Source organism: Nelusetta ayraudi, unplaced genomic scaffold (assembly GCF_046127955.1).
Source record: "Nelusetta ayraudi isolate G7.1 ecotype Tasmania unplaced genomic scaffold, CSIRO-AGI_Nayr_v1 ptg000022l, whole genome shotgun sequence".
In the NCBI taxonomy this organism is placed as follows: domain Eukaryota; kingdom Metazoa; phylum Chordata; class Actinopteri; order Tetraodontiformes; family Monacanthidae; genus Nelusetta; species Nelusetta ayraudi.
In genome coordinates this window covers 2986135-3002500 of record NW_027466072.1, presented here as the reverse complement: position 1 = coordinate 3002500, position 16366 = coordinate 2986135, and the positions used below count along the sequence as shown (strand labels likewise).

General features: G+C 44.7%; 1 protein-coding gene across 1 annotated transcript; it reads right to left on the bottom strand.

Annotated features, from left to right (window-relative positions):
- Positions 1 to 3239: 3239 nt before the first annotated feature.
- On the bottom strand, positions 3240 to 16121 carry cpn1 (carboxypeptidase N, polypeptide 1). The gene is made up of 9 exons (XM_076028112.1): positions 15311 to 16121; positions 12458 to 12654; positions 10220 to 10375; positions 7829 to 8005; positions 7623 to 7734; positions 5952 to 6091; positions 5373 to 5472; positions 3853 to 3971; positions 3240 to 3725 (listed from the first exon to the last, which is right to left on the bottom strand). Exons 1-9 carry the CDS (start codon positions 15636 to 15638, stop codon positions 3615 to 3617), a joined length of 1440 nt encoding a protein of 479 aa, XP_075884227.1. The 5' UTR covers positions 15639 to 16121; the 3' UTR covers positions 3240 to 3614.
- Between the last annotated feature and the right edge of the window lie 245 nt (positions 16122 to 16366).

Sequence of the window (16366 nt, the reverse complement as noted above, 5' to 3'; positions counted from 1 at the left end):
TGTTTGATACATCTTACATGTGTGTTCATTGATAGTTTTGAGCCTTTAGTGACAATCTACCACAGTACATAGTCATGAAACAACAAAAACCAATAAATCAGAAGTATGTGTCCAAACGTTTGACTGGTAGTGTGTGTGTGTGTGTATATGTGTGTGTGTGTGTGTGTGTGTGTGTGTGTGTGTGTGTGTGTGTGTGTGTGTGTGTGTGTGTGTGTGTTGAGTTTTATACCAAGAGGCCAGAGACACATGAGAAAAACATTGGTGACGTATGAGCTATGCAGTCATATCAAAACATTGTGTTGTCAAGGTAGTGTTTATCTGAGTTTGTCTACTTGCAAGCGACAAAACATTTTGACCTCGGATGGGCTCTAGAGAATTTAAAAAAAAAAAATCAGCATTGCTTCAAGTCATTACCTCATTCCTGTGCAGGTCAGCGCATGTTTGGGCCATCCACTCCACCCAGACCACACACACATGCACACATGTTCGAATTTTAAGGAAGTAACATTATGTAAAGGATGGTTTCATAATGTTATTCAGAGACACTCTAACTCGGCTGCGGCGAAGTCTTGCTCTGCATTTTTTTTTTTAATGACGAGCCAGATAACAGCTGACCGAGCAGTTTCTACAATGGGTGAAGATGCCAATGAAGAGAAAACGTATGCCGCAGAGTCGTCCCAATAAATCACCCAGCGGTGAGGAATAACCAGTTTTCTGCTCTGTGTTTTCACTTGAGCTGCAGCCCCTTCATTTGGAGCCATTAGGACACTGACGGCCTTCTTCTCGAATGAGGGAATCACAGTCTTTGTCGGAGGGATGACACGTTTGCTTAACCCGCTCTCAGCTGTGACGGTTGTGTGCTGCTTTGTGAAAAAACAGATTTCTTTTTTTTGGCTGAGTCGGCATTAACAGCAGCTTCCTCAAAGGACATGTTGAATGTGCGGGACAATGGCAGGAAACGGCAGGGGTCGTGTAAAAGCAGATATGATAAAAGGAAAAGTAATGGAATTCAACTTCTTCATCATCAGAGCATAGCTGCATTACAGGCTTGGTTGTAATATTTTAATATTTAGCAGTTGTAGGAAAGTCTCCAGTCTGATTTTTCACCTCAAACAATAATGACACAGATTCTAAAGGTTTTCATCACACATAACAAAAGCACATCAATGTACATGCACTATTTGCTCAAACCAAAACATTAATTTATTCACTTGGTTTTAAACAGACATAATTTAGTCAAATAACTGATATACAGGAAGCACTCTGATCAGGGTTTTTAAATTCATGCTGGAATCAGATTAAGAAATATTCAAGTGTATCGTTTCAGACAAATAACTACATATATTGTGCATATACATATAAAAAAAAAACAATATTGCTATTTAAAAGGAAGAAAACAACTACTGTCTATGTCTGTAGAAGCAGTAATCACAATCAACAACAACAACAACAGCATTGTTTGTTTTACTATAACGTCATTGCAGTCAACATTTATCTACAAAAGATGACTTCAGCTAAACCGTGACACTGAATCAGCTTCGTCACTTCCTTAATGATCCGGGCTCAGTGACTTCCGAAAAGGTCCCCCTGCTGTCAATGAATGTGGGATTATTCAGTGTGGGAGACGTCCGGGCAGCTCTCACTAGTGGCCTTCATTGACGGCGCATCATGCCAACCAAATTGCGCATAAACACAAGTGCAAAGCCACACACACACACACACACACGCACACGTGCACACACACCGGTACTACCGCTGAGAACACTCCAGATCAGTGAGCTCTATGAAATGCTGCCTTTGTTTCTCCTCTCACACTGGCCACCTTTCATTGGGGGCGGCTCAATGCGAGTCCATTGTTGTCTTTCAGTCTCACACTTGCGTCCAGCTGACGGCCACTGTGATGCTCTGAGTGGACAGAGTGTACAGTAGCTGACCGCACAATCACCCTCTGTGACTACACCAAGTGCCATCACTGTCCGAGTAGGCAGAAAATTAAAATGATTCCACTCATTTGTGGTCCTGGCTGGGGGCCGGTGGCCGGAACTGGGATGACTGGGATGATGTTTAAGGTCACATGACTGACTTGAAACGAGTCATAGCTTTGATGTTTGGCCAATTGTTTGGAAACGAGTGGAACATTTTTGAATTGACTCTCTTTTATTAGCCTGGCACAGAAACAATAGCAATATAGTGCAGTATAGCAGTATAGTATAACTATAGTACTATTTTGGTTTGTCCTCAGGCATAGAAGGCTGATAGAACTTTCATTCACCTTAACTCAATAAATTTGTTAAAATGTCCCTGGAATTATTTTTCCTTTAAGTGTTTTACAAATGAAGTTTGATATGGTTTATGAGTGGCTTCTGGGTGAACATTCCAACAACAGGAGTTCTGAACAAGTGATTTTTTTTTTAATACTAGCCAGTAGTAGCAGTAGTATAGTAGTAGGCTCAGATTTCAGTGTTTGTGCCTTTCAATACCAAAAAAAGCCACTGCCATAAATCCACCGAGTGCCAGGTGAAGGGCGCTTTTCCTCTTTCCTGTTCGTCAGTGAGGGCGGCTATTGTTGGATTCTGCCAGTGTTGGAGAGCAGCGCAAAGGAAAAACAAGAATCCAGTGCAGAGGTTTTCTAAAAGAGACCCTTGTTTCTGGGTTGGAGGGTCATTATGAAAGGATCTACAAGGGGCCAAGGTACATTTTCTTCTATCTTTCACCCTCTGACTTTAACTCAAGCCTTTAAATGCATGTATGGTATATAAGATCCTAAAAATCAGATTTGAAAAAGCCTCAACAATGAGGAAAGACCTCCGTGGATATTGCTGTAATATTCAAATGACAATAAGGAGAATAAACTTTACAATTTGACAAATCTGATCATCTCGTTCATCAGAGGTCCGTCATCCTGACATTTGCTGCCACCTACAGGCAGCTCAGATCTCACGTGACAACAGAGAATCAGCCTATACGTCATCCTGTGTGGAGCGGTCAAGCGTTGTTTGACTAAAATGCCCTTTTGACAGAAAGCTCAGTCTTTATATTTACATAAAGATTGAAAAGACCAAATTGTGCCACAACCTTATGCAGTAAACCAGCACACGGATCTCCTGTGGGATTTTGTGACCAATACATAGAATGTTATTTGCCACATTGTTATTTGCACATCTTGTGCGTTATTCCTATCACACCTGCAGTTCACCAAACACATAAGATACACAAAGAAAAACAGAAAATATCCTCTGTCTTTTAACTTTTAATTTGAATCCAATCATCGTAATCAAATTTTGTTTTTTGTTTATTTAGAAAAAAAAACTTACAGATGTAGAATAACAGTAATCATACAAAGTCACACTGTTACTTAAATACTCAGAGATTGAAAATGTTTCTAAATACAGGAACCCAACTTAAATTCATCAACAAAAAACACAAACACAAGCATCTGACATACAGTGGATTAGCAAAGTGGAATTACATCATATAGTGTGTGTGTTAGTGTGTGTGTGTGTGTGTGTGTGTGTGTGTGTGTGTGTGTGTGTGTGTGTGTGTGTGTGTTACATGAGATTTTGCGTATGGTATGAACTGCAGGTGTGTGTTTTGTCAAGATTATTGTCCGTGTCTCATCTGGGTCCGAGCTTCAAGTGGGCCTTGGGAGACGAGAGGTTCCTCCTGCCGCTGTGGTGCTTCGCTTTCGGGTTTGGTTTTGGTGCCGTTTTCAAGTAAAAATGCAGCTGTCGGGAGGACGGACGGAGAACGTGGCGTGAGCAAGAGCAAAAAAAAACAACACGAGCATGTGTTTGCGCGTTCATTACATCAAAGTCTATGTGTTCCGCGTGAGAACAATCGTCGGAAACACACCTGAATGGCCTCAGCTGGCCCCACTGTGACAGTGGTGGTGGAGGTGACGTAACCTGGGGCGGATGCTGTCACGGTGTAGGTGCCCGGCAACAAAAGTCTGAAGTAGTCACCGTCCACTCCTGGAGGTGGAGAGAGAGAGAGAAAAAGAAAAAAGGGAAACAGCAACATTCTGTGAGGTGGCGTCACATCATAGATTCTTATCGCTGATTTGAGGGACTCGCTTCTTCTGAGTGGCTGCAACTTCAGACCAACTGTTAAGTTTATGAAGTAAGTTCATTTATGTCAATAGGGGTTGCATAGGGGTTGGCTTATGGGATGTATTTAGATAATAATGAGGCATTTTTGCATGTTTTAAGATGTTTTAAGACCCCAGTGTGTAAGATCTTGTGGTGTCTAATGGTTAGAAATCACATTGCAACTTTGCAAATGTGAATCCTGGTTTTCTGACATTGATCTGACTCTTGATTTCACGTCTTTCCTACACTTGCTGTTATATCAGGGTAAAAACACCACCAAGCACCTGAGCTGATCCGCGTTCTGCACGTCCACTTAACAAGCTCGTTTCCTTAGAGGATGGATGTTTTTTTTAAAAAATTGATGGAAACAGAATGGTTATTTATTTTTGTGTGGCTTCAGCTAATTTAACACATTGCATACGCATATTTTCATTTCTGTGAACAGACCGCGACAGATGCTTTTCAATGTTCACGCACGTCTAAAATATCACAGTCACCTAACCAGAGAGAATACAGTTGATGGTTTCATTGATACACTGATAAATCCAACCTAAGCCTTTTCAGGGTTTTTTAAGCGTGCAATGTAATGCAGAGATTTAGAAAATGTGATTGTCCCTTATGTTGTATTTTTGGGGTGCATTTCCATATCTGACCAAGAGGGGGAGACTTGTTCCAATTAAGTGAGTGAGAGGTGCAGCAAACCATCCATCCATCCATTTTCAATACCCTACACTCAGAGTCATGGGAGTCTGCTGGAGCCTCTCCCAGCTGTCATGGAGTGAAGGCAGGGTGACACCCTGGACAAGTCGCCAGTTCATCACAGGGCCACATGGAGACAAACAACCATTCGCACTGTCATATACACCGACGGAGAGTTTAGAGGTTACAATTCACCTCACATTCATGTTTTTGGATTGTGGACCTTTAGAGAACCCACGCAGACACAGGGAGAACATGCAAACTCCACACTGAGGTCAAGTCAGGTCCCAGGCCCAGAATCGAAGCCTTCTTGCTGTGAGGCGACAGCGCTAACCACTGCGCCACCGCGTCGCCCGTGCAGCAAACCATCTTCTGATTCTGATAGCTTCTATTTTTAAAATCAACCCCCCCAAGACCACTTTATGTTTCCCGTACGATGATGAAAGAGCACAAACTGCCTATTCTTCCTTCAGCTCACATTTGTCAATGCCTGTGAGAGTCTTTGCCCAAAGAAACTGTCACAGAGCCAATGAAGTAACCAAGGATTAACTGCAATTGTGCAACACGCAGACTGCTCCCACTCACCGCTGGTCACATCATGGTTGATTCCAGCCACCGAGATTTCAGCATTGCCAATGGGGTTGTTGTTTTCGTCATACACCATGCCCTTTATCCCGTGATGCACCTAAAAATAAAGGAAACAACATGTTTGTGTTACTTTTTCACTTTTTCACTCACCTTTTTTTTTTCCCATGACTTTTAGACGCAACTGTCAGGAAAATCTTTGAATCCAGAAAAACATTGCCAAAAATGTTTGTTTTTGTTTTTGTTTTTTAATTATTCTTATTATTTAAGAATTAATGCAATCAATGTGAAATCAATGCTGTATATAAATTAGGATCTAACCTCCCACTCTGGCTTCAGGAAACCAACACCAATAGAAGTAATTCAAAGCTGTATTCTTCATCGGCACAAAGAGACATTTTGTGCCCAACTAAAGGGCCTCTATTCATGTAAGAGTCATCTTTCTTAAATTATACAAACGCCAACCAGCATGTGAGTGCATGGCGAGTGCGTGCATGCACGTGTTTGTTTGTGTGTATAAAGTCCATCGAGATAGTGGTGCTGAACGCTGAGCGCTGTGTAAGTTCTGTGCTTTCTGACCTGCTCAATGTACGAGATCAGTGCCTCCCGGTTGCCCAGCCACTCTCTGGGTAAGGACGATGCAGGAGGAAACTTATCGCAGCTCAGCTCCAGAGTGATCTCAAAGCAGTTGGTGTACAGGTAGTTGAAGTCCTGCATGCCTGCAACGCAGGAAGACAAACAGAAGCATCTTTGAAAGGTGTCCAACAGTTGTTTCCCCAAGCGACTTCTGTTTAGAATCAGGGCTGTTTTTAGGGAAAGTTCATCAACTTTGTAAGCACGATTGATACAAAACATATTTCACCTTGTATGTGAACTTATATCCAATCCCATGTATCAATATAGCAACATTTATTTTATACCAAACCTTCTGCACACAAGGCCAGGATCGAGTACAAGATGAAAAAGTTGAAAACTGGTCTCATAAAACCGTGACATAACTCTTGGAGCGAATCGTGCTGGTAAAATAAACATAGCACGGTCCCACTAAATGTGGCTGCGGTGTGACTCAACCACCTGAAACAAAGCTCAGTAAAATTCACAGGCCCGGGCCTGGCTCAGCCCGGCCCGGCCCACCCCGGGGGTTTGAGCATCGACTAACTGTGTGTGCGCTGTTATTGTTGAAGCGCAGATTAACAGAGTCAGGTACGTGTCCAGGCAGCTTGGAATTCACGACGTGCTGCATCTTCAAGGCCTGCGGCGAACTTAGCTGGAAGTGATCACCGAACCTTAAAAGACCTACACAAAGCCTGTAAACTAAGCTTTGCGGCAATAAAGATGGGAAACATTAAAAAAAACAAAAAACAAGACTCCTTGTAGGCTGTTGGTGGCCGTTGCCAGTTTAAAGAAAAAAAAAAGAAAAGAAGTGCTTTAACCATCCCAATAACAGGCCTAATTAAACGCTTTGAGGAAATTTTACAGTAAACCGCAAACATGCTCAGCATCTGTGCAGAAAGAAGCCGTTTGACTTTATAAATTGTTTTGAAAGCTCTGTTACTTTGATGTATTTGTTTCACTTGTACTGTAGGGAGACTGAAACGCACACAGCAGGTATATGAAACCAGGCACGGCAGATTCCTGAACTCTTTGGATTCGTCTCAGGTGGATATATGATGAGAAATACAGCCCTCCAAAACAGCACAGCAGCTGGAATCCAGCTGCATGCAATTGATATCCCACTATGTGTAATGAATATCAATATAAAAATAAGATTAGAGAGAGAAGAAAGGCAAATACAAAGGCAAAGGTATGATTTCTTAAGAAAATGACAGAAAAAGGAGTTCCATGATTAAATGGCCTCATTTCATAAGTATAGAAATTGGCATAATTGGCTGTTACTGTGCATGGAGCAAATACTAAAGAGGAGAAACAAGAATTTGGGCCCGTCTTGCTCCTGGATGATGAAACGATAACCTCTGTATTTAACTGATCAAACGCCTTCACTTTTATATCTCTCACGTCTTTGTCTCCTCGGCGGAGGTTCAGTGCTGCTGCACCGGAGGCCCTAAAGTCGACTCTGCACAGCTTTGCGCCGCGAACGATGCTCAACAGCGAAGCCTTGTGGCTGACTGATTCACTATGCAGCTCCTTTAAGATTGTTGTACGTCAGTACAAGGCCAAGCTGTTGATTCTAAACTGTGTTTCTTCTTCTTGTGTTTTCCCCAGTAGCTCGTGACTGCGGGTTCTGCTCACCCCTGGACAGAGAGTACCAGCTGGCCCCGTTGGTGATGCCCTCGTCGAAGAAGTCCCCGCAGTTCCAGCCGTTGTGCATCCAGCTGTGGGCGTATGAGTAGGTCCTCGCCAGCTGCAGTCCCACACCAAAAATTCACCGTTCACTTCTTTTGTTTTCCACGTTTACACATGAGAAAAAACAAGAAGAAGAAGAAAAATCTGTGCACCTTTCTGAAGAGTTTGTCGTCTGGCGTGGCTGCGTACATGGTCCTCCCCCGAATACGAGGATCTCTGGACCTGTCGAAGGGATAGTTGGCCACCACGGCGCCCCCGTGCAGGTTGGCTGACAGGATGAAGTTGTAGTTCTGAATCCACTTGATGATTGCCAGAGTCTCCGGTTCGACCTGTGGCCAACACACATGTCAGAGAGAGAGAGAGTGAGGGACAGAGAGAGAGTGGGAGAGGGAGAGAGAGAGAGAGAGAGAGAGAGAGAGGGAGGGGGGGGGAGAGGGTGGGAGAGAGAGAGAGAGAGAGAGAGAGAGAGAGAGAGGGAGAGGGAGGGAGAGAGAGAGAGAGAGAGAGAGAGAGAGAGAGAGAGGGAGAGAGCAGCTTCATGCTGATCGTGCTTCAGGTCATCACATTATAAAGCGTATTTATAGCACCAATCATTTCAACACTCTGTGAATGGGTAAGTACAACTTCTAGTTTTTATTGCATTTTTTTTCTTTGTCTGGCTACTAAAACTATTTTGAACTACTCTCACTTCTTCCCCTTCACTCTTCTTTAAATCAGTGACCCGAAGACATCTGGTTTTCTTTTCACCCAGAACCACAAAGCTCCTCTGTGCCGGGTTATTTATCTGCACAAAAATCCTTCTTTTCTTTTCCCTCTCTCTCCCTCTCTCCCTCTCTTAACATAGTATAGCAAACATTTTATCTCTGTTTTTTCTCCTTGTTTTCACTTTCAAACCACACTGTCATTCCATTAAAAAAACTATTTTATTTGCCAGATGTGCCTTCTGATTTTCTCGAGTCAATAAAATAAACGGCTGGTGCTTCCTTCTGTCTCCTCTTTGCTTTGCTACAACTTGTTTTACCCAGATTCGAAACACAGTTTGCATTGAGTTTGAGGATTCTTGGAATTGAGTGAGTTCTAAGGGTTAAATTTAAAGGTAATAACTCTCATTTTTCTTTTCTCCAGAAATATGTTTTTTTTAATTACATAATTGTAGTGACTCTTAGTCTTAGTTTTTCTTAATGTGCCTCGTTCTGCATGAACAGAACCACCGCACGACCGCCTCAACTCCTTCAGCGCGCTGCAACAGTAACCTTAAACCCTCAAATTCCACTTTGAGGCTCCCATTTATTTTCTTTGCCTCACGCACTCCTCGCCGTATATCATGCACGGAGACGAGAGGCAAAGTCCCTCCTTGAATCAGGTATGTAGGACAATAAACACGCGTCTGGTTTAGCCGGAGCTCGGCGAGGCCGATCGGAGAGCGACGGACTTTCGTGCGGCCGCCGTGGCGCAGCCTCTGTTTTGAGAACTGGCAGGCGTTTATCGCACGTGGATCCTCGGTTAGGGTTTGAAGTCTGAGCTGTCAGCAGTGGAGAGGGTACAAATGAAGGACACGCTAACACAGTGATAATAATAACTCCTGCAGAAAGATCACGGTGGCGTCTGCCCACTGTGGAGAAACTGGACAGCGAGCTTACGACTTTTTGTTGATTCACGTGTCGTCTATACAGGCAGGCAAGTCGTCACTTTCTTTAATGAACAGTGGATGTTGCAAAAGAAATCATTTTTCCCTTTAGCCAAAAATCTATGCAATTAGCAGGTTTCTGTTTCAATTGCTGTCAAAGCAATTTCCAAAAATTTCCCCCAAAAAACTCTCACATAATGCATTTTCAAATTTTTGCAGCCTCACTTGGTTTTTAATTCTCTATATTTCTAGTATAATTAACCATCTATTTGCCATTCCCTGTGGGTACTGCCAGAACTGATGCTTTGCTGGACCTTTTGCAAACAAAAACAATTAGGCCTTGGCCAACCGGTGGCTGAAGCTGGTGTCATTGACTTCTCGGTGTCTTTAGTGACATCACAAAGGGCTCATTTCCAGAACTTCCTGTTTTAAGACCCACTTTCTGAGAAGTGGAGAAAGCAGTAAAAGATTGACTTGAATCATATCCAGTAAATCCAGTAAAGTCAAGTGAATGTGATGTAATGCAGAGGGGCCATCTCGCACGGTTACAGGAAGCAAAACACCCAAATGTGTCAGACTGTACAATTTCACACCAAGCATTCTAGCTGCCGAGGTGCAGGGTCGGCGTGCCGTCTGGATTCAAGAGCAGCTGCTTTTTTTCAGGGAGACAAACCTGAAGCCGTCGACGCAAACCGAGGCCAAAGCGACTCGGCTACGTTACAGTGGCTCGCTATTCAAGCCCACATTCAAACACTGAGCACACACTCGCACGAGCGTGAGAAATGTGCTCATCCGTCTTCCTCCCCCCTCCACCCTCCACCCCCACCAGCACAAACACCTACTTTGCACACGGATGGGGGAGGTGGGGTGGAGGTGGGGGGTGGGGGTCTTGAGTCTCCCAGCAGCACTGACTGACCTGCTGTTCCCAGTTGTCCGGCAAGGGCAGGTGGTGGTTGCGTCCGTTGGTCTTCTCGTAGTAGTACATGAGCGCGTTGAGGTCGGGGAAGTTGCGGTTCAGGTCGATGTCCCTGGAATTGCCTCGGCCCACCAGGTAGCCGTTGAACTCGGGACCCTGTTGCCGCACAAGAGTCAGAGTTGGGTTCTCACCACACAGCCAGAAGAGGTTGTGGTTCTTGGTTTTGAAAACCCTAATGTCTCGGGAGCTAAACTTCAGTCCCTGTTCTAAATTCTTTAGAGGTTTCGAATAGTGGAAAGATAAGAGAAGCCTTGAAGAATTCCTCAGTCTTGGCTTCACTACAAAAAAAATAAACTAAAAAGACCTCAGTGTTGCAAAACTCTGCGCTTTCTTGTGGTCTTTGTTGACATTTGTGGCGTTCGAGTGAAAACATTTGGACAGCTTTTGACAGATTTAAAAAGAATTGGTTTCAAAAAGCGTATACATGTTTCTGATAGCATGAGCGCAGTTGGTTTTAATAATCTATCAATTTATTTTCTCTAGTTTCAACATCATGGGCGGAAAAAAATGTAAAAGTTCATTAATTGGCTGCAACGAAAAAGCAGGTTTTCTTCTCAACAACTAAAAGCGTTGATTGAGGAGAAAATCACTGTTTCTGTGAACATGTGAACATAACATCACGGCGATGCTGGTAAAGGAACCCCCGCATCCTGTTGTCGTCCAGACATCTGTTGATAAGGCAGCAAATTACAAGCGCGGTGCACATGTGTCTCTGAACGACGTGGAGATTGCATTTGGGCTCCTCAGGACATGTCATTAGTGTCAGCAAGACTGTGAACGTGTGTGTGAGGTTGTGGAAGATGGATTGCATGCGTGTATGTGCGTCACGTTTCCCCAATCTATATAATTACCCCCAGCAGATGGTCTGGGGCTCGCTTTGTCGCGCACACAGAAATGGGACCAGATTGAGTGCGGTACCTTGTGTACATGATGTGACCTTTCAAGTGACTATCAGGCAATTTCAATATTAAATGATTTTAGCACCCCCTCCGCAGTGACACTAGCACCTAGTGGTGCCATAACACAGTCCAAGACTTTTTTGGAAGCAGAGAGCTGAGATGAGGTGATGTTTTCATATCTGGCCAGGACAGAACAGTAATAGTCGTACTGATGATGGAGAAGCAAAGAAAACACAGTGACTTTGTCTCTTCGGCAGCTAAATCAAAACCTCGACAGTTTGTATCATCAGGATGTTTGAAACATGTTGCAATGAGTTCTGTTGGTTTGTCATTTCAACAATCTTTTTTTGGAATTCTTAATTTGCAGTTATGCTGCCTCCACATTGTAAAAAAAAAAAGTAAAGAACAGCAAGTTTAGGCTCTTAAAACAGACCTTCAAAATAAAGGAAAGGAATGTGAAGGAATGTCTCGTCGTGATGTGTGTTGACTGCGTACACTCAGAGCGAGAGAGACTTGGAGACTATTTGGTTGGGAAAGTTGAGGTTCAGATCATTCTCATTTGACAGCTTTGTATGCTGGATAGAGCATCTCATAGGCAGCTATTCTCATCCAGGCTACCGTCTTGTCTACACTGTTATTTAGAATCATCACGATGCCGTTTCATAAATACTTAACAGTTATTTGCTGTCACATGAGGACACTTTTCTTCTCTTCCATCGCATGTACACTCCAGCCATCCATCCATCGTCCATCCATCCATCCACCCATCCACCCATACATCCATTGTTTCATTCATCATCTATCTATTCTTCTATCATCCATCCATTCATCCATCCATCCATTCTTCCATCCATCCATTCTTTATCATCATCCATCCATCCATCCATTCTTCCATCCATCCATCAATCTATCCATTCTTCCCTCCATCAGCCAACCATTCTTCCATCCATCCATGCACTCATCCATCCTTCTTAAGTCTCTATGTTTCTTTTTTATCATCCCTTCATTATTTCATTCTCTTGTCTTTGTGTCTGCCTTTTGGGATTTTTATTTATTTATTTAATATATTTTAAAATAGTGGCAATACACATCTATGAACATGTACCATAGTACAGCAGTGCACAAACTCTCTTGAGGAGCCATGCTGTCAACTTGCTTCCTGACCCAGTGGCCCTGGTGGGATTGTTAAAGCTGACTGAACTGAGCTGAGCTGAACTGAACTAAAGCTTCTGTTTTCAATCCTTTACTTGTGGCATCCGGAAGCTCGTTGCCTCATTACCTGTCTGGCAGCAACCTCGTAGCCGTCGGGGTTCATGGTGGGCAGGATGTGGATGCGCGTGTCGTGGATGAGGTTCATGATCCGGTGGTTCCCGGCCCGGTACTCCTCGCAGAGGAACTGGCAGAGCTGGATGAGCAGCTCGCGGCCGAGCACCTCATTGCCGTGCATGTTGCCCACGTACTTGAACTCGGGCTCCACTGGGGGAGGGAGGGAGGGAAGGAGGTTGTCAGCAAAGGGGGGAGGGAGATGGAGCTGTGGGGGGGTAGCGTGACATTTCAGCGAGCACCTGGCCCACTTGGGTGCACACACAGCATAAATAAAACAGGAGAATCAATAGGCTGGCTGTCATTTTTTTCAGTCTCATCTCTGCATGTTGATTCTCTGGAGCTCGCAGGTTAAAGACGTGACCCCCAGAAGCTGAGATGAGATCCACCAATTCATGAATTTCTTGTTAGGATGAGGCACAAATGCAGATGTGTGGATTCTGTTCGACGTCACCTGCAGTTCAGCGCATTTTTGCAGCGTCTGAATTGCAAATGTAAATTGAAAACCTCCTTGTCCAGTCTGTATGGTTCAGTGTAGCTCTGAGCTTCTGACTGCAGCTCAAAAGAGAAACAACAAGGGAGACGGTGACGTTCACCTTTTCACCGAAGGCTCAACACTGAGCCTCAGGCATCACTCCAGGCACTTTTCCCAGCACAGCGCTCTGATGCGATGCGAGATGGAGTTGGCTTTTAGTCGCTGCCGCGAGCTCGGCTGGGTTCACGTGTGGCTGGCACTTAACATAAATATTGATGTCTTACAATCTCAGCTTGTTATTTTACAAAGCATATATAGCTGATCTTTTTTGAAACCAGAACTCGAGGCTTTAAAGTTATGTCATCTTTTTTTTTTTTTTTTTTTTAAGTTATGTCTAACTAACAGTGGGCAGTCCCACAGTGACTTGATGAGTCTCCTATCCAAACAGTCCCGACTCTCCTGGGTATTTCCATTAATCACAGATGTGGCACTGATTGATCCGTGGACCCCCACAAACATCAACAAACTAAAAATAACATTTATGGGTCCCATATTATATCCACCTTCGGATCTTTGTTTTTCATTGGTGGAGCAAAAAAACAAACAAAAAAAAAGACAAAAATTAAGAAAACTCATATATCTTCAAAACAAAAAAAAACATATTTAGCCCTGTGTTTATGCCGCACTGCAAACAAAGCAGATTTGAGACTTGAGCTTACTGCTAAAACGAATGCTTTGTTGGACCTTCCACATATTCAGAAGTTGAGAGAATCAACGCGGTCTCAAAGAGAAGAGCTATGATCTGGCTGGGAGTGTTGTCACTAAACTGGGAGAGGTTTCAGAGCCCTTTGTGACATCAGAAAGACCTGGTTTAGGGAATAAGAAGTAAGGAAATAGAGTAAAGCTTGTATTTTATCCTTTCTGAGGAGCCAAGTAGACACATTTTGTTGTTAGAAAACACTGGTAAAGAGAATTTTACTAATCTTGAACTTGTACCTATCAGGTATTGGTACCCCAAGTGACATCACAAAGTCCCTTCCTGAACTGAAAAAAGGTGGCACATGCAAACAAAGTAAAGGATGGACTAGTCCAGGGGAGTTGAGTGCCTGCTACCACAAATAAAACCTACATTAACAAATGTTGTTTTTTCTAATGTGGGACCTTTGACGATGCCTCACTGTATTTGTTGCACTTGACTTGAGAAGAAGTCAGAGGGTGATACTGTACTGAGAGCCGGAGCAGATCCTTCCAAATTCATGAACAGGCCTCACTAATTGCCTCAGGGACCCAAATGGCAGCTTGGATGCAGCAATTCACCCTCTTTTCTTTAATGCAGGGCCAACTGGCCTCGGGTTCAGAAAGCAGCATTGGCTGCAGCGCAAAGTCTCTCCCTCCTCCCTTCCTTCCCCCATCTCTTCCTCCCTCCTTCACTTTCTTTCTTCCCCCCCTCTCAGCCTTCATTGGACTGGCTGACACGAACTCCTCAAGAGTGCCAGAGGGTCAAGGCAGCCGAGACCTCGGGTCACTCCCACCACGTGAAGTGCACGGTTCCTGTTTTTCCACGCTGGCTCGCCTTGCGGCAGCGGCAGCACCAGTACACATCCTTCTATTCTCGTGAAGGAAGCCGTTCGGCGTGCAAAATGCAGATAAAAAATGCAAGGCCGACCCAACCGCGAGTCAACAACGCGTCTCCTGCAGTTGTCAGGCTGTCTTTCCCTCCCTCTCTGTATGGGTTCTGTTACAGATGCAAGCGTTTATCTTGTCTTGGCAATCATTTTGTCACGGTGACCCGGCTCGTCCGTTCCATAAACATTAGCCGCGATGAGGTCAAGACTGTCAATTTGTAACTAATATAGAAAACAAACGCCTGAAAGGTTGAGTCTATAGAGGGGGAGGACGGGTGAAGGTTTTGTGAAGCCGTGTGTCATCAGCTCACTGACTGGCAGCAGTTGTTTTTTTCACTTTTGCCTTTTAGTTTTCAACACAAACTACTGACGCCAGCGTGTGCCAAGTAGGACGCTGTGGTTTTTCCCATTGCTTCCTTTTTTTCTTTTTCAATAATCCACACAGTAAATCACTGTCATTAAAGCTGGATAGATCAAACATCAAATCGTCATTACAACAAACAGAGCCCTATTTTCTTCTCCCTGCCAAATATGTTGTCACATGGAAATCAAATTCTCCCCTCTCCAGCTGTACTTTAAAAACAGTGTCAACTTGTTTTCGTAGTTGGAAATTCCGAATCGTTGTGCACTGAAAAATCTCCCTCCTAAACAAAAGTAGTTACAAAACTGTTTATTAACCTCAACCAGGCAGCTTGGATCCATCACTCACATGCCTCGTGGATTCCCGGGTTGTCGCTGAACTCCAGCACGTAGAGGTGGCGCCCCTCCACGCTGCGCCCGATGCTGTAGATGCGGGTGATGTAGGGGCACTCGCTCTGCACGGCGAACATGGCACGCACCATCTCCTCGTAGCAGTGATGCTGGAAGTCCGAGCTGCACACCAGGAGCCCCACCAGCCCCAGCAGGAGGCCGGCGAGCCGGGGCAGCGTCCAGCCCTGCTGCATGCTTGTGGCAGCGCAAGGAAGCCGCGGAGGTGAGAAAGAGGAGGCTGGAGACTGCCGGAGACTGCCTGTGCAAAAACACACGCACGTGCACATACACACACACACACACACACGCGCACACACACCCTCTGGGATGGTATGTTTGCCTCCTCACACGCCAAACATACTGCCGCTGCCTTGCTCTGCTTGCCCCCTTCTTTCTCCTGCTCTGCCTCTGCCTCCTCCCATGAGCAGATCTCACACTGGAGAGCAGGCAAGGACAGCCCCCTGCCTCCTTCTTTGTCTCACTCTCCTCCTCCAACAGCTGCCTCTCACGCCTTCCCCTTTCCCGTCCTTGTCAAGTACATGCGACTTGCTTTATTGGTGCTCAGAATGCCTGCGCTTCAAGTTGCTCGCCCCACAGGCCCCCCTCGGCAATCTGATTTTCTTTTTTTTTATTCCGTCTCTGTGAGACACACGATTTCCATCCTGCTCTCTGCTGCTGCCTCGAAGTCCCTGCCTGCCTGGGAAAGAGGGGCTGTTTCCACGGCGCTGCTCTCCCCGCTCCCTGCAGCCCCTCAATCATCCATTCATTAACTCTTAAGTCAACACAAGCCTTGTGTTTGAGAGAGAGAGAGGGAGGGAGAGAGAGAGAGAGAGAGAGAGAGAGAGAGAGAGAGAGAGAGAGAGAGAGGGAGTGTGTGTGTGTGTGTGTGTGTGTGTGTGTGTGTGTGTGTGTGTGTGTGTATGTGTGTGTGTATGTGCATGCATGCACATGTGGCTGTGCTCCCTGATGAATCAGTGTGAGAGCTCTTTCACAACCTTTGGACTGGTTTAGTCGC

What these genes read in the sequence shown, in the direction of transcription:
- cpn1 (XM_076028112.1), bottom strand. Translation starts at nt 15,638, where the DNA reads ATGTGCACGTGCGTGTGTTTTTGCACAGGCAGTCTCCGGCAGTCTCCA. An exon ending in ACGAGGTTGCTGCCAGACAG is followed by an intron (nt 10,376 to 12,457) that starts GTAATGAGGCAA and finishes GTGCGGCAACAG; the next exon opens with GGTCCCGAGTTCAACGGCTA. An exon ending in GGCCAGCTGAGGCCATTCAG is followed by an intron (nt 3,726 to 3,852) that starts GTGTGTTTCCGA and finishes TCCTCCCGACAG; the next exon opens with CTGCATTTTTACTTGAAAAC.